This window comes from Narcine bancroftii, chromosome 9 (genome assembly GCF_036971445.1).
Source record: "Narcine bancroftii isolate sNarBan1 chromosome 9, sNarBan1.hap1, whole genome shotgun sequence".
NCBI classification, from domain to species: Eukaryota; Metazoa; Chordata; class Chondrichthyes; order Torpediniformes; family Narcinidae; genus Narcine; species Narcine bancroftii.
In genome coordinates, this window is record NC_091477.1 from 102,898,832 (window position 1) to 102,920,643 (window position 21,812).

Below are 21,812 nucleotides of genomic sequence, written 5' to 3' on the forward strand. Positions count from 1 at the left end.
TAAATCACCTGGTGAGGATGGATTTACGGTAGAATTTTATAAAGAATTTCATGATTTGTTGTTTCCAATGTACGTGGATGTATTGAAGCAGGTTACAGATATTGGGTTGTTTCCTGAATCATTTGATAGCATTGATAACAATTATACCAAAGAAAAATAGAGACCCATTGAAAGCTGGTTCTTATAGGCCTATATCTTTATTGAATGTAGACTAAGATTGTAGCCAAAGTTTTAGCAAATAGATTGGCTAATTTTTTACCGAAATTGGTGCGTGTGGATTGAGCAGGGTTTATTAAAAAGATATTCAGCTGATATTACTAAATTACTTACAATAATTAATGCGTCAAGTCAGCAACTTAATCAACCAATGATATTAGTATTAGACGCTAAGAAAGCATTTGATCGAGTCGAGTGAAAATTCTTATTTAAAGTGTTGGAGATTTAAATTTGGATAGTCTTTTATTGGCTGGGTTAAGGCACTATATACGAATCCTTCCACACAGGTAGTGACAAATGGTCAGATTTCTCAAGTATTTACTTTGAATAGATCAACTAGACAAGGCTGTCCATGATCACCAGCCTTATTTGCATTAGTTATAGAACCTTTACCCCACGCAGTTAGACAAAATATAAATATTCAAGGTATTACGATTGGGCAACAAGAATATAAAATTAATTTATTTGCAGATGATGTGTTGATATATTTATCTAAACCTAAGAATTCATTACAACCTTTAAAAGATTTGTTAAAATTTTATGGATCAATGTCAGGGTATAAAGTCAATTGGAATAAAAGTGAGATATTACCTATATCTGATGAGGATTATTCAGATTGTATGCAAATTGCTAGATTTAAATGGTCAGAGAAGATTAAATATTTAGGTGTAATTATTGACAAAGAGTTTAAGAATTTGTACGATTTAAATTACTTACCTTTATTAAACAAGATTAAATCTGACTTAAATCGATGGAAAGATCTACCATTGATATTAATTGGTTGGGTAAATTGTATTAAAATTAAGATATATCCACGCATTCACTATTTGTTTCAATCAATTCAGAGTCCAGTACCAGGGAAATTTTTTTAAGGAATTAAATAAAGTGATACGTTTTTTTTTTAATGGAAAGGTAAATCATCTTTGTAATTGTACAAAGGTTATAAAATTTTTGTGAGATTTATTTCAAATAGATTTACATGTGGATCCATGGTTGTGTTTATTAGGAGACATGAATCTATTAACAGTGCGTTTGGATAAATCTTGGATTGCATTTATTTGGTTGAGTTTGGCAGCAGCTAGGAAGAACTTGGAAAAATGATGCAGAGTTGAGTATACAGAGGTGGCACAGTGAAATTCAATCATGTTTATGCTTAGAGAAAATTACGTATAATTTAAGAAATAATTACTCTTTCTTTTTAAAATGTGGACTCCATATTTGAAATGTATGAATTTAGACGCAAATATTTTTTTTTACATTTTTGTTTGAATTGTTGAAATGATGCAACCTAACCCACTTTATTTGTTTGTTTTAATACTTTTCTTTGTGTATGTTAAGCTGTTTTTTTTGGTACACAATTTAACACTAAAAAAAAAGATCATTATCATCATCCAAGTCTAAGGAACTTACTTGTCTCAGATCAATTACATCCTGCACCATAAAGCGAATCCTAGATGATGTTTTCCTTTCTTTAATTATTTTTTCCATTTGGTTAAAATATTGATCCATCCTAGGCTATAAAATGCAAAGAGGTCATATTTTCTGCACAAAAGCAACCAAATACTCAAGATCAAATTACTTCTGTTAGTCGTTTAAGCGAACATTTCTTATACTTACTTTGGCTTTTTCAAAATCCAAATCTTTGCCTATTGTAGTTAACAATCTACACAGACATTCTAATGACTCCGCATCATGATTCTTTAGCAGCTTCACTATACAGTCGTGCATAATTGGTTCTGTCAACATTTTCAGTTTGAAAAGTTCACCAATAAATTTGATATTGCCCAGTGATCTTCGCCTGGCTTTATCTCTGGCATCCTTTAACTCCTCTTGGAGTCGTGTTTTCTCTTCGGACTGGAATGGAAAATTGAAGCATTTCAGTTGACAGAATAGTTGTAAGACAGCATTGAGACTGAGGACATATTGGCCAACCGTCAGTGCCCATAAAAAATTTATTCACGCAGTATTGGATAGAAGGGTGAAGCTCAAGGCAAAAATTGCGGTACTCAAACATTTAGTTACTGGATTGTTAATTCAAAAGCATGATAATTGCAAGTTAAGAAATATGAAAAATTTAAGTTCAACACATTTGAAAAATCATTAAAGCAAATGGGTAATTAGTCATGATAAAGTAACAGGCATTGCTCATAATTCTATATAGTTCAAAGTTCCTTTGGGAACAATCTGTCATTCTTGCTCAGAACTACATTGAACTGCAATTTGACAACTGCTTTCTGAAGTGGCCTGATAAAACATTTAATTACATGGGCTAAGAGTAAAACATGCAAGTCAGCAGAAGCTGTGATTAAAGTAATAGCACAATACTGGAGAAACTCAGCAGGTCAAACATTGTGACTTATAATCGCAAAGATAGATACAGAACCAATGTTTTGGACTTGAGCCCTTCATCAAAGTATGAAGAAAGTGGAATGGGAAAGAAGACAGGGATGGGAAATACATAGCTAAATGGAATGAAATTGGCAGCAGATACAGCCACAGTGACACTGCCAAAATAACATATAAAATTCCTGTTAATATTATTGAACTAGCCAAAATTTGGAAAGCCAGTCATGGGTTAACCAAGCCTCACAGCAATATTTGCCAATCATCCTTCAGCCACCATCTTGGAACCCACAAGTATAATCCCTAGCCATATCCTTTCTCACCAGAGGTGGATGCACACTATGGTGAGGTAATAGCATTGAATATTGACTCAGAACCAGGCACTGGATCAAATATTGGACAAGGAAATCCTGGACAATTACCATTCTCTCTTTGCTATGAACTAAGGAACAAGAATGTCAATTCGTCAACTAAAATCAACATCTGTAATCAAAGTCACCAATTCCCAGATAATGAACAAAATTTTAATCCAGTTAGTTGTTAATAATCAACACAATCCTTTATCCAGACATCTAAAATCCAGAAAGCTCCAAAAACCAGCATTTTTTTTTCCTGCTGTTGGTACAGCGGAGGGAGGGGTGGGGGAAAGAGAGAGAGGAGAGAGAGAGAGAGACGGCAGCTCAACTCGGGTGGGCGAGGGGAAGAGGAAGGGGGTGGATATGGCAGCTTAAATCTGGGGCAGCCGGCTTTTGTTCTGAAATCCAGAAAAATCCAAAATTCGGAACACCAAGGGTTCCAGATAAAGGATTGTGTACCTGTACCAGTAAAGATGGTGGAAGCAGAATGAATTAATAAATTCACTCGGGAAATGGATTTAAGACATAAGAATTTGTATAGATTTCAGAAAATAGCAGGGAGTGGGAATAACTGAACAGCTGTTTTATGTTTTTTTTTTATTTATTTTTTGCCTTGGCTATATAAAGGACACGGTTTGACCTCCTGACTTTCTCCACATCGGTTATGTATTTTTACCGTTGCTACATAAAGGACTACGTTTGACCTGCTAAGTTTCTCCAGCATTATGTGTTTTTGTTTTAAGAGCTGCACAGGTACAACTAAAAAATGGTTTTACATCGATTTTGCTTGTGCCCCACGGCATAACTGCTTGCACTTGATCCAAGGTAACAAAAACTTTGGACAGCAGCTGACAAATTATTGGAGAAATCATCTCCTGCTGCTTTAAAGGACCAAGCATATGCAAGGAAAATTGAAAATTTCAATTTAGGAAAACAAAGTTGGCATCCAGGTAACAAGACGTACATAACAAACACTGCATTAATTATGTATCATCCACAATTTCTTGCCAATGTAAAGAATCACAGGATGCCTGATTAACAGCAAAGCTATGATCAATTAACATTTTTGTTCCACAAACATTGGAGATGAATAACTCCAAATAATATTATTCAAGTAGTGCAGACATGAAAACCCAAAAACTTCACTCATCTTAGTTTTTTGTTAAATCAAGTTTATTTACCATAGCTGCAGCATCAATTTCTTTCTGTTTTTTGTCTATTACAGCATCGTCATCTTTATCTTTTTCAAACTCCTTCTGACATCTGTTCAATAGCAACTTCCGGAAATTTACAGATGACCCAGGCTTGTCAGGTATTGGAACTTTCAACTGTTAAATGTCGAAGAGAATTTAAAAAATCTGAATGATACAGTGTATACTGACCTGCATTCATGGCTACGCAACTCCACATTCAATACAGTGGACTATTCACAATTAACAATATCACAAAGTATACCAGAGAGCAAATCGAAATACAGTAAAGCCCGTTATCTGGAATTCATGCAACCGGCAAACAAAAAGGAAAAGCAAATAAATAAAGTGAATTAAGAGCGTAAAATTAAATGTTCTCTTAAGTAACACACAGAACAATATTGCGCAGAAAACAGGCTGTTCAGCCCTTCTAGTCCCACTAACCTGCACCCATAACCCTCCAGACCTCTCCAATCCATGTATCGATCCAGTTTATTTTTAAAACTTAAGAGTGAGCCCACATTTACCAAGTCAGATGGCTGCTCATTCCCCCTAAACCTCTCCCCTTTCATCGTAAATGCACGTCCTCTTGTATTTCTCTGTCCTAATCCAAGTGGAAAGAGGCTACTCGCATTTACTGTCTCTACCTCTCAATTTTGTAAACCTCTATGAAATCTCTCCTCATTCTTTTACGCTCCAAGGAATAGAGTCCTAACCTGTTAATCTTTCCCTGTAACTCAATTCCGGAAGACCCGGCAACATTAACCTTTGGTGAAGATGGGAGTTAATATTCAACAAGCAGAATGCCTTGGTTGTGCTTTGCTCATAGTGGCTTATGGAATAAAACTGAATAAACCTGTGTTTGAATGGCCGCTGGCTGTTTGGGTAAGTCTCAGTGTTTACTTATCCCTGCTTAGTAAGAGTCCTTATCTTTATTAGTATATTATTATGTTTATTAGTAAGACTTTATCTGTAACCTTCAAGGGGGGGGGGGGGGGGGGGGGCTCCATGGATGGGAAGGAACCTGCAGGTGAACGATGTTTAAACATTTTCAAAGAATGCGACTGAAAATAAAGTAAAATGCTTTTCTTTTAAATATTCAAGCAAGTGAAGTTTGTTCAGAGCAAGTGCAGAATAGTGTTTTTGTCTTTTAAACTGCTTATTCTTAATGTAGGTGTATTAGTTAAGCATTGTTAATGAGTCTCAAGCAACAGGAAAACCCCTGGCATGCGGCATCTACTAATCGCCGCATGTGTCAGATACCAGGGGTTTACTGTATTAACTTGTCGTTCAATCTGAACTCCAATTCTATTAAATTATAACAAACAGAAACTGAAGAGACCATAAACATACATTTCTCATCATCAAGCAGCCTCACTCTGGATTTTGAGCAACTTGCACCAAATTCAATTTTTACAAATCTTTGAATCCATTAAAGATGCACCCAAAACTTAAGAGTTATTAATAACTCAGAATAAGTCTTTTCTTTCTTTGGCTTGGCTTCGCGGACGAAGATTTATGGAGGGGGTAAAAAGTCCACGTCAGCTGCAGGCTCGTTTGTGGCTGACCAGTCCGATGCGGGACAGGCAGACACGATTGCAGCGGTTGCAAGGGAAAATTGGTTGGTTGGGGTTGGGTGTTGGGTTTTTCCTCCTTTGCCTTTTGTCAGTGAGAATAAGTACTTCACAGCTAAAGAACAATAATATTAATCACAGGAAAGATATCAGCTACCAAATATATTAACTTGCAGCTTTAAAAATTTCCTTAAGCTTAATTTTATTCCAAAATGTTAACAGGGTACTTACAGTTGTAAGACAGCGGCACATGTTGGCATAGGCAACAGAGAAGTTTGGTTCCGAAATTGCTTTTTCAAACACCAAGTCAATAACACCTTTTAGCCTCTCTTCGTTATCAATTGTTAATTCTGCAACTTGTTTCATTAACTGCTGGAACATCTGTGGTGTCAGTTTGTTCAAGATACTACGCACCTTACGGAACAGCTCCTAAACAAAAAATAACAAATTTGAATTAATCTACCATGCTGATATGTAAACAATTCCACACATTTGTTTTTAATTTAAATGTGATGCGCTGTTCAGTCTGCATACTATAATCCTTTACCTGTACATTCACACGATTTGATCTCAAAGATTTGACATTGAGAAAAATGGTGGAATGCATTTCACCATGCAACTCATGGCATAAAGTACCCTACTTTCACACGGAGAAGCTTGCAACCATAGCAAAACAGATATTTCTCCACAGAGGGAACATAGCTGTGAAGGAGCAGAAGATTCATCACTGGCAACTCATAAGAAAAATGTCCCAGAGCAAATCACAAACCAATCAGCAAATAAAAATTTCTTCCCAAAAGGGGATCTGTTTTCATTAAAGTTTAAGAGTTTCAATTAAGATTTTTTTTAAAAATAAAACAATATCCCCACCCATTTATAACAGGCATCTTCAAAAGTATATTGGCCTATTAAAAAAATGTTTTCTGCTCTGAAAATAATTTAATTGTTGATTCCAAGTCTGCAATACTATTCAAATAACAGATTCAAAGCATTCGACTTCTACGTCAAATTTTGCCTACAAAATAAACGTGACTACCTTAATGCTACATATACCTACTAGGTCAGCACTTGCACAAGATTTAAAATGACAGGTACTTAAGAAGTTAATATTCTCTTTACTTCAAGTCCACTTGCAAGATTCCATAGCAAACATGAATGCAATATTGTAATTCTTGACATAAAAAGGTGCCACATTGCCCAATATCCAATCAAACATTGAATCCCCGAGTACAAAATTACTTGGCAAAATGAAACTAATATTAATGACGGTGAATATATTTGGCAGCAGTTATGACATATCCTACTACAAAACTTGCAGCATTCACCCATTGCATAATGAATCAACATATCATGCCCCCTAAAATCAGGGAGTCAGATTTGTAGACTAATAAATCAATTCCATACTGATCTCTTGCAGTCACCTTCTTATAAAAAAAATTAATCAACAAAGATTAAAAATGAAGAGAGCACATATAGTACTTGAAGATCTGAGAGAATATGAACACCCAATACAAATCTAGAAATTCTTAACTAAAATCCAAGTGATTTCTTCTAATCTTCTGTGCAGAAAGGATTTCAACAATTTTGCCTTTTGATTACCTGTGTTTTTATCAAATCTGGGTCATCTTCATCAGATTGCTTCTTAACTGAAGGCTTCCAAGCATGCGCTGCCTTCTGGAGTTGAATATCATCATTTAGGGATACAGTTGCAATAATTTTGCGAGGCTCTTTTCTCTGGCTTTGCTGAGATCTTCTTGGGCCTACACCTGAAGGCTATAAAAATATTGAACATACACATAATTTGTCTTTGGAACAGATGCTTCTACGACTTGGCACCAAACTACTAATTAAAATTTTGTACAAGAAGCCAATTCTGAATAATGCATATATTCAAGAATAAGTTGCCAAACAAAATTGTTAGACATCATCACTTTGAAGTCAGCAATTTAAAATGAGCAATAATACTTAACATGAAGCTGTTGATGATCCAATATAAATGGCCTGTCCTATGATCAACGTCATGCCTGCTTACTGGGGCACAGATAAATAACATATCATATTGCCTTTTAGTTTTGGAAATAACTCTCATTTGGCCATTAGCCACTTCAAGATGTGAAGCAAGAAAGAAAAATTTAATACTAGGATTGAGGGAGTGGGGTGGTGAAGACAAATTAGAGAAAGGCAAGCATTATTTTGGAATCCTGGCTTGAAATGTGTTTTTAAAACAAGTCACACAATTGCATTAATGATAATTCAAACTTGTTGACGCACACTACCATCCCAACCCAAGGGCAAACAGCAATAAACAAGATTGGGTTAAATGAGATTTCTCCTTGCTTTAGTTTTCAACTCCAATAACCATTCTGAGAGAAAGGTGAAAAGCTAAAATAGAAAATGACTAGATCAAACAGATTCCTAAATAAACAAATGTAGAAAACCTGAAGATATCTTCATGGTTATTGTGCAATCTTTAGGCTATTATACACCTGAAGGCATGTAATGTTGAGTTTGAGTATATACAAAATTTTTTTTAAAAAAAATACGGGAATCAGATTGGAAACTGAAAATACAGGATTAACCATCGTCTTATTCAATAGGGGAAGAATTGAGAGGTTGTGAAACTTAACATAATGTAAACTTAAGGACATATGAAATAGATCCAGGATTATGCTTATTTTCCATGTTCTTGAGTCTATTCTACATTTTATCACTTTTACCCAAATATAGCAATATTAACATTTCTACAAAGTTTTATCTGCCATTAAATATATAACCTCTCAGTAAACTTGTTGCACCTGGTCCGACACCAACAGTTACACCACACCGCTTCAAAGGAATTAACCAAGGGACTTACCTTAAGCTGTTTTATTTTCACAAGTGCTAAATCTAACAGCCTGCAGAATTCTGATCCTACCCAGCAGCATCTTATCAAATTTGTTATCTGCGCCCAAAAGCTCAAACTTTTGTAAGATGCTAACACCTAGAAACATTGTCGAAAGTCTCAGAAGTTCAACTTACTGGCCCTCTTCCAATCTGTGGTCGCCCTATTTGTGCAAAGGATGGAGTGAAGTCTGGTCCACAGTTCATAGAAGTCAGTCGGCTTGGATCAAGAGGGCGAAGCGGAGTTTTGTTTGCCTGTATAAATCAAAACATCAAATCAAAACCAAACCCTCAATAAGAATTAAATAACCTATATAAAGTCAAGCTCAGTTACTGCAGATATTCTTGAGCTTTACATCACAAATTATGCTATTTAAACTACAAGAAGCAAAAGCATGAAATAAAATTCAAACATTCTGGCTTTAAGTATAAGAATAATTTATGCAAACTACCCAGAGATACCCAACTCTGTCGAGGACCATTTTCATCTCCAGGCAGAAGACTTGAGGTTGAACTTACTATGGACATTTCTATACACATTGATCATGCTGTTCATGTCGGTCATGTAAAGTGGCATACAACAGTTGTTTGACTTCACAAAAATTTTCATGCACATAAGGACTATGGTTGGGAGTATGGCAACCATCTTCTCCAAATTTCAGGCTTCAATGATCAGATGTTCCTACACCATCGTATAGCAAGCATCCCAATCCTCTTCATCTGCATTACCCAATCCCTATCTAACCATGTGCCCTGCACCTCCAGTTCTCTACATCAGTCTTAATGTCTTCTGTTCTAACTGCCTCTTAGCTTTGCTGAAGTATGATTGGTGAATAAAGCATTTTTTTAAAAATCAAGTGTCATAATGCTTTAAAAGAATTCAGTAAACTAGATACTGTATTTTGAATTAATCTGGAGAAGGTAAAAGCCCTCAATTCATTTGGATGTGGAGGTTGAAAGAAAAAATGGAGGAATGACATTACTCACCACAGCCAGAGTATTCCTCATTCTTTGAGAAGCTCAACCTCCACATACAAAGATCCTTTCCTGCCTACTGCTCATTCTCCTTCTGACCTGGAGTGGTTCAGAACCATATTATTGATCTGGTTTTAACTTTGCTCTTGTTAATACCTTTTCTTGCTACAATATTATATATCTCAATGTTAACCCTTCAATAGAATGGAACCCAAATAGGAAAAAAAATTAATTACTATAATGTGAATAACAAGATGAAATTATTTGTTCCATGCAGAAACAAAACGTGAGAAAGCACACTCCTACATGTAGTACCCTGATCAAAATATTCCAGTTCAGCTTTTTAAAGAAAAATTATCATTTTTAAAAGTGAGAAATTGCATCAAAAAGTGAAATTTCAGAGCACATAATGGGATCAAAATAGGGATCAATTTGTGCATCTCCAATACCTCCTGTTCTTTGATGAAATTGCATCATTTAACTAAGCCAACAAAACTGTTCTAGTTCTCCAAGCTTGTCCTGCCCAATTACATTGCATTAGCACTTTAATTGTTTCTACCCATTTTCACTACTGTGTGCCCTCTGAATCTGCTGCTGTCCAGGATCCTCCTGGCATAAGACTCATTGTTCCAGGAACAAAACAAAACCTAGTTACGTTGGTTGATGGAATGACCATCTCATCAGCAAAATGGAAGTTCAATATTGTACATCTGTGATTAGAAATGTGGACCTAATTAAAATCCGCATAATAGGTACACAAAGAACTTAAAGGGACAGTTCGACAGAAGCTTTGATTAGATGGCAATGGTATTCATGGTACTTAAATCATCACATCAATTAATAACCTTCCACTGTATCAAAACCTCTTTAAACAAACAAAATCCTGAAAAGTTAGCTTTATTCTACTTAATGGTTCACTCCAGCCCACAGGTGGTCTTTGAGATCTTGCCAAGGAATGTGGCAACTTGAGATCACTGACATCTATCTTCATTTAAAAAGTGGTCATGTTCCATTCTGGACGACTAAGTGCAATCTTCACCCATTTTTTTTAATAAATCGACCCGGTGGGAAAGGCATTTCTTAAAGTGTCTTGATTAAAGGTCCTGACCAAAAATGCTGACTATTTCAACCCATGGATGCTGCCGACCCTCTAGCACACACACGTCAAACTCTGGCCCGCGGGCCAAATTTGGGCCCGCGATATAATTATATTTGGCCCGCAAGATCATTTCAAAAATGTATTAGAGGTGGCCCGCTGGCCGCCGCGCCAGTATAGCGCATGCACAGTAATACAACAAATCCCAGAATGCAATGGCGTCAGCCTGCTAATCGCCCCCACCTCCTCTGTTTACGTTGCAGGGTCTCACCGTGGACTCTGGTTTTGGGGCCTGGCTGGTGTCAGGGGAAGCCAAGGCCGCTTCCCAGTGCCCGGAACTGGAGGCCTCAGGCCTGACCTCGCCAGGACCGTTGCCCACTCCCCATCCCTGCCGCAGGCTGATCCGCAACTCACGGTGACGGGGCCGCTGATCCGCCGAGATGCCGCCCTGCAGCGAGAGCCGATGCCCCCGCACTGTCGTTGTCCAACCCGATCGCCCGCAAACCCCGCCCTCCCGCACACAGGCCTGCGTAAGGATTATGAACTTTAATCTCAGGATAAAACGATCTTCCAATAGTTTCATGTCACAGTGATAAATATATTCCTGGTTAAAAATGGTCCTGCACCTGGATACAAGCTCATTAGGCATAAAACTTGAAAAGTGTGTAAATCAAAGGATATCTGTACCAATGGAAAAAGGGCATGGCAAATAACCCTGCTAGAGTTCATGCCCACAATCAGTCACCCATTGGATTGTTTCAGGAATCATGTTATTCTCCCACATTCTCAACAGCCCTCAGATTTTACTATTCCACAGCACACTAGCAACATTTGACAAATCCTCTATAGAGAAATATTATTTATTGAATATTTTATTTCTCATTTGTTAATGCTTCTGGAAAGAGTTTATCCAAAACTATTATTAAACATTTATTTTAATAAGAAAAAGTTTAACATTACATATGTTGAAAGAAGAGAAAACATGTAGATGTTGTTGAAAATTTTCAATAAATATTTAGTTCGGTCCTCAACTTAGTCCAAGTTTTTAATTTTGGCCCTCCGTGAATTTGAGTTTGACACCCCTGCTCTAGCAGCTCACTGTTTACTCAAAAATCTGTTTTAAATAACAGTATGTGGAGGAATAGATAGTTCAAAGGGATATCTGACAAATAAAAGGTAGATTGCTGCAGAGATAAACTGGTGGAATTAACCTGGATAAATTTGAAAATTCCAGATTGAGCTTCTCTATAAATCAGACACTTGGCTGAGTGAGGACATTATCCGATATTTCCTTAAATGCTGCACCATGCGTCACTGGGCATGTATGATGATGATGAACTTGAAATTTGTTCCAGTTTGATTGAAAATGGTCAGAATTTCCCAAATAAATGTTATGACTATATCCTAGAAAATATTCTTCCAAAATTGAGATGAAAGCAACAGTGAAATTAAAATTACAGCTTTAAAATGGAAACTATTTTGTACGTAACCAGAAAAATCATTACAATTTGGAACTTATCACCAAACAACAATCAAATTTCAGTCTATTTTATGTGCTCCCACTCATCCACTAACCCAAATGTTTACTTCTCAGGTGGCTACAACACAACAAAATGGCACGGAGCTTTAGCATTAAAATCTATCAACAGCAGAAACATAAATTTATGTCAATGAAGAGCGTTAGTCTACAGTTGTCATGTAAAAATGCTCAAGGCTGGAAACAAGCAACTCAAAAAAAGTGCACTGCATACATACCTTGTCCAGCACAACATCACTAATTGCTGGCAGACCTTCAGGTTTTTGCATACTTGCAAAGATGAACTGGAACCCCAAAAGAAATTCACGATCATATTTCTTCTTGTCCTCAGGATTAAGAGGCTTCCAATTTTCTAATGGGGTGAATTAAAAAAAGTTAAATAGCACTAATATTTCATCTTGCTATGGCATTGAAAGAAACTTCCACTTCCTCCCAGAACACCATTCTCCAAACGTGTGGCTCTTCACAAAAATAATTTTGTCTAGTCCATGGCCCTCACTTCTACTTCCTAAAGCAGTGAAAGCGTTAAAGATATTTGCAAGCTTTGCTGAATCAAAAAAACCAGAATGAGCAATAGGATCACTGCCCAACCAAAACAAAATACACCACTTGTAAGCAAAATAATTCAAACTAAAATTGTACATTAAAAAAATCTATGGATACTAGATATCTGAAATAAATCAGAATTTTTGGGAAACAGTATCTGTGGAAACAGGCGATGGTATTTCAAGTCAAAGGCCTTTCATCGAAAATAGGAAAGAGATAAAAGTTTTAAGTAACAGTATGTGGAGGAATAGATAGTTCAAAGGGACTATCTGACAAATAAAAGGTAGATTGCTGCAGAGATAAACTGGTGGAATTAACCTGGATAAATTTGAAAATTCCAGCTCTATGACTACCCTAACATTCATTAGAATAACATTCATTAACAATGGTCATAAAGCAAAACTACTCTTTACTGCTAATTTCCCATTTTGACTTGGGTTTGGGCAGGAGACGAGATTTGTTTCAAATCACTGAGATTCTTGAGGTGGCTTTCAAACTCAAGTACAAGTTACATAATGATTGAAGTTTCATGGAAACAACATTTAAGTATTACAGCCATTTTGAGTTGGCTCATTCTGATGGTACAGGCAACAAACAGGTGACTGCAAATAAAATTACAAAACTATGCATCCAAAACACTTTTTAAAAAAAAACTAAATTGCTCTGGAAATAACATACCTTTGAAATAATTAAATACTTTTTGCATGGAAGCAGCACAGAATAGGGATATAATTGTTCTAGAACAGCTAACAATCTCATGCCATTAACATTACAGCTTCTTTCACAGGAGAATCAAATTTGCTTCATTATAACCTGGCCCTCACAAACCCAATTGAATAGATTCTATTTCTTACTTCAACATGATTTAAACTGATTGTGCAATTTCGTTTAGTCTCAAAATACTCAATATTAAAATGTCCAGTAGGCAAAAAAACAACACCTTAAAGTACTTGAAATAGCTTCACCTGTATTTATTTAGCTAAACAGGCAAACAAATCACAAGTTCAAAAGATAAATTATTGGATCATCATAAAACAATTAAAGGTAACAGATCTAGCAGTTTTATTCAAACTTGTACCAATTAAGTGACAGCCAATAAATTGAAAAGGTAAAGAATGAAGTAGTTAAGAAATACGTTACAACTGTAAAATAGTTTGAGCTCTCATTACGATTTAAGGATTTCCTTTTGATAATGCTCTATTCTATTAAGCAGAGACTGGAAAAATAATCTACCCATTTTGTAATCACTGTTAATAGTTTTTCATTTCGCAAGATTCATATATTAACTTTGATCTTTGTTTTAAAAATTACTGTGAACTCACCTTCTTTATACTGATATTTTTGATCTGACAATTTAATTTCATCTGGCTTGATATTTTCAACATCTTGTTTATCCTCCTTCTCCTCCCATGTTTCCTCTGGTTCATCACGAGTTGGAGCAATGGTTTCAGTCACTTCAGCAGACATGGCTGCAGGCTCAGCTGCAGGCTCTTTCACTTGAGGCTGCACCAAAATATTTTCCACACAAAACTTTAGCTGTGTTGACTGCTAGATTGGATTTCAAAATCACAATAACCAAAACCAGTTGCTAGTGACAAAATATCATAACACAAGTAGAATCTGGAAAGGGCCATAGAACTTGACCCTGCACAACCAGGCAGCAGCTTGGAAGGCTCCATCATGACAAACCTGCCATTCCAAGAACCAGACTATTAAATATTTGCTTTGCAGCAAGTAGATCCTTTTAAGTAAACAATATTGTACAAAATATCCAGCTGTGGTCTCAGCAAGATCACACACACAATAGCAGCAAGGCATCTTTGTTCTCAAATTCTTTCGCAATAAAAGTTACCCCTTCCTCTAATTACCTCCCTTAGTCCCCCTTTCCTAACTGGCTCACTCTCAGCCGCCTTCCCCTTTCTATTCTTCCTCAAATCAAATGTTAAAATTCACACCAGGTAATGAGGTCAAAAATACAAAAAAAGCTGAGGAACACCAGCATCACAACAGCTTTTGAACTTTGTGCTGAGAGTTTAAATTAATCCACAAATAATGATCAATTACTGCATACCTTCAAGCATGGGCACTGCAACACTAAATCCTGCACTGAAGAAATGTGCATCTTTTATATACCAACATTAGCAAATGGCCCTGACAGTGGCTTTGCAATCATTTGCAGTAATTAGTATTTCTAACTTGTTTTGTGATGTTTAAGCACAAATACCTCTTTGAAAGCATCAAGTAGATCTCCAACTGCTTCTTTTTTGTTCAAGTCCTTTATTTTCCTTTTCTTCTTTGGCACAGATACAGCTGCAGCTCAAAACAAGAAATATCCACAATTAGCCAATAACATGCAGATTTAATAAATTAACAAGGGTAAAACCCATTAAAGATCAACATGACCATCTCAAATATTATTGTATCCTGAGAGTTACTTTAGAACAATTAGCCATTGGTTCATGGAACAATTATTTTTAAAAACACAAATCTGTACAACACACAAAAAAGACAGGTCAGTTGGTCTTTCCAGCCTTCTCCATTCAAAATAACTAATCTAACTTCCTCAACTCATGAGCCAGTTGACAAGGCCAAGAATTCACCAGTCTTTGAAAAAGGTCTTGCTCTAGACACTTCCAGTGATTTTGGTCTCCACAACAGTCTTGGGTAGAGAATTTCAGGTGCTCACCATCCAAAGAGAAATAATTCCGACCCTGCTGTTTTAAATTTCATCAACCTCAGACCTCCGGTCTTATTTGACTGTCCCACTGGTGATACACCAAAACATTTACCCTATCACAGCCAATTAGTATGCAATATAATTCAATAGGATAATAACTCTCTCAACTCCAAAAGAAAACAGGTTTGACTTTTTATTTGCTAACCGTAAGACAATCCTGTCATCAGACTGGCTCCAAAACAAGTACATCCTTCAAAGAGATGAAAGCTGTACACTCTGGACATGACTTTACCACCACCCTACAAAATTACATTATAGGCAAGATGATCTCCACGTTATGAGAGTTTGGGTTACAGAAGATTATTGCAGAACTCGCAAATCATTATCCAAAAAAATTCACGGAGGATAAAATTCTCTCAGAATTTGTAGGGGGAAAAAAAAGTAAACACATTTTCCAAATAATTTATCAACACATGCAGATGGTATAGCTTTGCATTATGGAAAATTATATGGGCTGTTTATTGGACTCCACCCCCTTCCATAACAGAGTTAACCTGTACTCCATCCTCAAAAATATAGGTCAATGTATTATTGACCTTGCTGAACGAATTGCTGCATTTAAATGCTAACTTTGTATTTTATGCAGAACATTACCTGCATTTTTGAACTCCAATTGCGTGTCTTCATTTAGATAAAAGCTTTTGCTTGCTCCCAAAGTGCATAAATTCACAATTTCCGACATCAATCTTCAATTGCCACATTCTTGCCGGCTCACTCAACTAATCTATACAGTACGTTTCCCTGTATCGGAAGTTCTGAATACCAAATAGATCTAAAAACTGAACTTTCTGTGGTGCTGACATGGTATCCAAGTTGAAAAAATTTATCATCCAACTTGCCCTTGTGGATCTCTGACACTCTACTGGCGCCATTTTGATAATAGAGCTCTCATGTTCTGTATAAAAATATAGTTGCAAATTGAAAAAAAAAGGTCTGCAGATAGCACTATGGTGTTAGTGAAAAGAGCAAGAGAAAATACGGTTTGTGATTTCTTCTTTATAATCAGGTAAATCCCCAGGTCTTGATGGGTATCCCGTGGAATTTTTTAAAATATTTTTCTAATTTCTTGTGCCTCAATTAATTTCATTTAAACAAGGCAATCTTCCACCATCTTTTAATGAAGTTTGTATTTCTCTCATTGTGAAAAAGGGGAAAGATCCACTTGAATGTGCTTCTTGTATTTTTTTTTATTGAACATTGGCATGAAGATTTTAGCCCATAGAACGGAGAATATTTTACCATCAATCGTTTCTGAAGATCAAACTGGCTTTATTAAAAATCATTATTCTTATTTTAATATATACTATTCATTTTATATTTAACCCCCACTCCTGTCCCTGAATGTGTTCTTTCATTAGAGGCTGAGAAAGCTTTTGATCAGGTGGAGAGGGTTATTTATTTGTGATCCTGGAAATTTTAATTTTGGACCAAATTTTATTAAATGGATTAAATTATTATTTTTATGTCCCATTGTTTCAGTTCTTACTAATCTTGAACAATGAAAACCTTTTAATCTTCAAAGGGGTACTCATCAATGTTGTCCTTCAAGTCCACTACTTTTTGATTTAGTTTTGGAATGAGAGTGTAGCGATTTTTCAGGGAGCTATTGGGGGTAGGGGCATTGAGCATAAAGTTTCCTTGTATACAGTTGATTTTTTTTTCTCTTTGTATCTAATCCAGATGCTTCGTTACCAAGCATATCATCTTTGCTATTCACAATTTAGTCAGTTTTCAGGGTACAAGTTAAACCTCCATAAAAGTGAACTTTTATCTTTAAATGGCTCTATACCAAGGTATTCTGATTTTTCTTTTACGATTGTGAAGGACCAATTTACAAGGAGTTATAAGCATCTTTTTAAGGAAAACTTTTCCATTTTATTTAATCATCTAAAATTGCTCTCAATGAGATGGTTACCCTTATCTATTACTATGATTGGTTGAATTGATTGACCTTTTAATTAACTACAATTTTGCATCTTTTGAACAATTGGTGGCAAAATTCAACTTACCCAAAATTCTTTTTTTTTTTAAATTACTTTTTGTTCAATCTCAGATTTCTGATTTTCCTGTAATCCCTGAGGTGAATGTTCTTGATACATTTTTTTAACTTAAACCTCCTTATCTCTTATTTATAACCAAGTCGTTAATTTAAGACAAGCCTCTTTAGTTAAAATCAAGAACGCCTGGGAGCAGGATTTGAACCTTTCGCTCACCAGTGAGGTTTGGGATTCCATTTTTAATCTGATTACCACGACTACTTTTGTGCACAGCAATGTTTGCTGCAATTTAAAGTGGGCCAAAGAGCACACGTCTAAAGTTCAATTGTCCCATTTTTATTCAGATGTGAATCTTTTATGTGAAGAATGCAAAACCAGTGATGCCTCTTTAGTTCATATTCTCTGGACTATCTTAGAAAAATTTTGGAAGGATATTTTTCAAACTCTATCGGTGACTTTCAATTTACAATTGGATCCTTGTCCTTTAATTGCTTTTTTGAACCATCTTAAGAGGATGATTTATTAGTGACTCCCGCTCAGAGCCAAATTTTATCTTTTACTTCAGTGATAGCCAGATGTGCAATTTTGATAAAATGGAAAGATAATACCCAACCTACAAATGCACAGTGGCTAAACAAAATTATGTCTTGCTTAAATTTAGGAAAAAAGATATCCTATCAAGGATTCAAATATTGGGGGACATCACGTGATGCCGTATAGAAGCCTCACCTTCCTGATGAATTAGTAAAAAAGTATCAAATAAATGTTTTAAACTATTAAAAAGTTTTAAAGTACATTTAAACACTATTACAACATTTTAAAAATGCCTCAAAAGAAAGATAAAGCTGTTGCTGCCCTTATTTGGAGCTTGACGTGAAGACTAAAAGAAATCTGAGGCCTTCTGCAAGTCACAAGCAGGGAATAGTGATTGAGCTACACCCTGGGTGAGGGAACTTGTTGAGGGAGCTTCTGCTAATTTTGCTTTGCTGCCACAATGGAGAGATAGCATCGGAGAAGAACCCGGAAGCGCAACGCGCATGTGTAAGAAGCAGGGGCCTTCAGAAATGCTGTTGTAAAAAGGAGTCAGGCTCGCAATGGACTAGCAGTGAAGAGGAAGAAGACAAAGAGGAAGTCCAGCAACTAGAATAGGAGGTACTGAAAGAAGCTAAAACTTTAAAAAGTAAAAGTAGAAGATATAAGAAGCATTGATTTCTTAAAAAGAGAATTTCATGAAATGAAACGAGAAGTGCAAGGAGAAATAAATAGTCCTGAATGCTGTTAATAAAATGAAGAGAAAAACTGACAAATTAGATGGGAAAATGAAGAAAATGCAGTATGTGGATGATAGAGTTACTTGAGTGGAAGATTCCACCACTGCTCTCATTATGGAAAATCAGAAGCTTCAGCAAAATGGATACATTAGAAAATTTTAGAAGACATAATATTAAAATAGTAGATCTTAAAAGAGTTGAGGAGCAAGATCCAATTGGCTTTTTTGTGAAATGGATTCCTGAAGTACTGGGCCAAAATAATTTTAATTGCCCTATAGGTTGAAAGAGCACACAGAGCTCTTGTGCTAATTTAGTTTCTTCGCTATCAAGCAAAGAAAGAAAGTTTGACCCTAGTGGCAGAAGGGGCAAGAGCAAGGAAAGGCACACTTGAATTTGTAGGAGGTTAAGTTTTATTCCAACCTAATACAAGTGCTGATTTATTAAAGAGAATTTATCTGGGGAAAAGGATATTGATTTGTATTGTCTCATCCTGCAAAATTATATGCTTTACTTTTAAAATCAAAGAGTATATATGAAAAAAGGTAAACCAATTAGAACAAGAAATAAACGGCTTTGGAAAATGATCTTCAAGAGAAGCTCTGAGGACAAACTTGGGCAACTAATTAATAAGAACAATATAATGCATTACAAACTTATAGAACAGAAAAGGCGATTATGAGAACTAATCAGAGGTATTATGAATTAGGTGAATGATCACTAAGTACTTGCAAGGTAATTGATAGCAGAATAGGTATCGAGAACAATTAATGCAATTAAAAATGATTTGAAATGTCATCAGTTAAAACCTCAAGAAATAAACTAATCTTTCAAGAAATTTTATTCTAAATTATGTACATCAGAGTCTTCAAAAGATGAGAATAAAATAGATATTTCTCTTGGATACATTTACCTAGAACAAACAGAATTACACAACTAAAAATGAAGGAGGCAATCAGTTCATTACAAAGTAAAAGATGGTTTTCCACCTAAATTCTATAAAGAATTTAAAGATTCATTGATTCTTATCTTTATGCAAATGCTTGATTGAGCATCAATATCACATACTCCTCCAGAATAATTTTCAACAGCAATAATTACTGTGATACCAAAATAAAGATGAGACCCTTTGAAACATTCATCATATAGACATATTTCATTATTGAATGCAGATTAGAAGATTCTTGCTAAAATATTGGCAATCGGGGTGACTATATTACCTAAATTAATAAATATAGATCAGACAGACTTTGTCTGCTGATTGTTTTTTAAACAATGTGGCCAGATTTTTTAGTATTATACATATAGCACAAAAAAGATCTAAGTGTTGCTGTGACTTTAGAAGCTGAAAAAGCCTTTGACATATTGGAATGGGACTTTTTGTTTAAGGTCTTAGACAAATTTAGGTTTGGTCAAGCTTTTATAAATTGGATTAATGCATTATATAATGATCCCAAAGCTAAAGTAGTAACTAATGGACAAATATCCGCTCCATTACAACTGACGAGATCAAGCGGACAAGGATGCCCCGTATCTCCAGCTTTGTTTACACTAGCTATAGAGCCATTAGCAGAGGCAATTAGGAGCAATTTGGAAATTAAGGGATTTAAGGTTGGTCAAAAATAACATAAAATTAGTTATGATGTTTTAATATATTTGACAGAACCAGAGATTTCCTTGCAAAAATTACACTTTAATTTGGAAGAATGTGGTAAGATTTCTGGTTATAAAATAAATGGGGACAAAAGTGAAATTATGCCTCTTGCGGAACAAGATTATAGTCATTGTCAAAGAAATACTCCATTTAAGTGGCCAAAAAATGGGATTAAATATTTAGGGATTAATGTAGATAATAATCTTTTAAAAATATATACAAATTAAATTATTTGCCATACTCAAAAAGGTTGAAATTATTTTTTTAAATGGATTTTACCTACAACGTTAGTAGGAAGGGTTATCATAAATATGCATGTATAATACGTTTCAAGTGTAATGCGATCCCCAACTTTGAGGGGGGAAAAGGGAGAAAAATGTTATCCCCATGAATAATATGACCTCCCCTTTTTATTGGCCCAAAATCATCAAGGAAGTGCTACTTTGACAGATTGTTTCGAATGGCAGCCGCCATTACCGCACTGCATTGTTGTACTGAATTAAATTACAAAAACATCATAGTAAACATAATTAATTTATTGTTCAATATACCCAAATTAAAACATTGATTTTAAAATCCTTCAAAATCAGACATCATCAGATGCTCCAAACACTGCTTCCCATTCTTCTGTTGATCTTTTAATCTGTGTCCCAGTCTGTTATTTCATATTCAGATTCATTTTGTTGCTAATTCCTGTCTTTAAAAAACTCAGGGAGACCATATTGGCATATTGCTTGGAAGTGAATCCCAGGCCTGCTTCACCCAGGAAACAACAGAGGATAGGCCTGGTTTCTTGAAATTTCCCCCTGCTGTTTTCTCCACTTGGTCTGAGACCATCCAGGAAATCCAGTCTTTTCTGACATGGTCCTTAAATGGCTTATTAAGCATGACATCAAGGGGTTGCAGTACAGTTGTCAAGCCACCAGGAATAACAGCTTGGTGTGTCTTGAATCGATTGAGCTGCTTCTTTACTGGTTCTCTCAGATGGGCTTGAAAATGGTCCCACACTAACATTGACAGTTTCTTTAAAAGAGATCCAGGTCTTCTATTCCACACCTTCTCCAACCACAGTTTGGCACCCTCTTCATCCATCCATCCTTTGGGATGGCAGTGTACAAGAACACCTGGTGGGAACTTTTCTCCTTTTGGAATGGTCTTACACTTAAAGATCACCATTGGCCGTAACTTGGACCCATCAACTAAGCAGCACAAAACTACGGTGAAATGGGTCCTTTCATGACCGGTCATCCTTACATAAACTGTCTTACTACCCACTTTGTGAATAATTCTTTACCAGGCATATCAAAACACAAGGGAATTTCATCCATATTGCCGATATTATACATAACAAAGTCATGGTCCTTCCTTAACAAACACAAATTCGTGAAACCTAATTATCTTGTCATCTATGACACTGGGAAGCTTCTGTGATATCTTGGTTCT

At 35.7% G+C, this 21,812-nt stretch overlaps 1 protein-coding gene across 1 annotated transcript in view; it reads right to left on the reverse strand.

The window, feature by feature from the left end:
- The window catches only part of eif4g1a (eukaryotic translation initiation factor 4 gamma, 1a), a 73,938-nt gene that overhangs the window by 15,970 nt on the left and 36,156 nt on the right, over window positions 1-21,812 (reverse strand). Inside the window, exons 11-19 of the mRNA XM_069897096.1 lie at window positions 14,938-15,029; window positions 14,036-14,216; window positions 12,386-12,519; window positions 8,698-8,814; window positions 7,279-7,452; window positions 5,911-6,108; window positions 4,097-4,243; window positions 1,834-2,070; window positions 1,627-1,731 (exon numbers count right to left, since the gene is read on the reverse strand). Coding sequence (XP_069753197.1) covers window positions 1,627-1,731; window positions 1,834-2,070; window positions 4,097-4,243; window positions 5,911-6,108; window positions 7,279-7,452; window positions 8,698-8,814; window positions 12,386-12,519; window positions 14,036-14,216; window positions 14,938-15,029 — 1,385 coding nt within the window. The remainder of the gene's footprint in view (window positions 1-1,626; window positions 1,732-1,833; window positions 2,071-4,096; window positions 4,244-5,910; window positions 6,109-7,278; window positions 7,453-8,697; window positions 8,815-12,385; window positions 12,520-14,035; window positions 14,217-14,937; window positions 15,030-21,812) is intronic.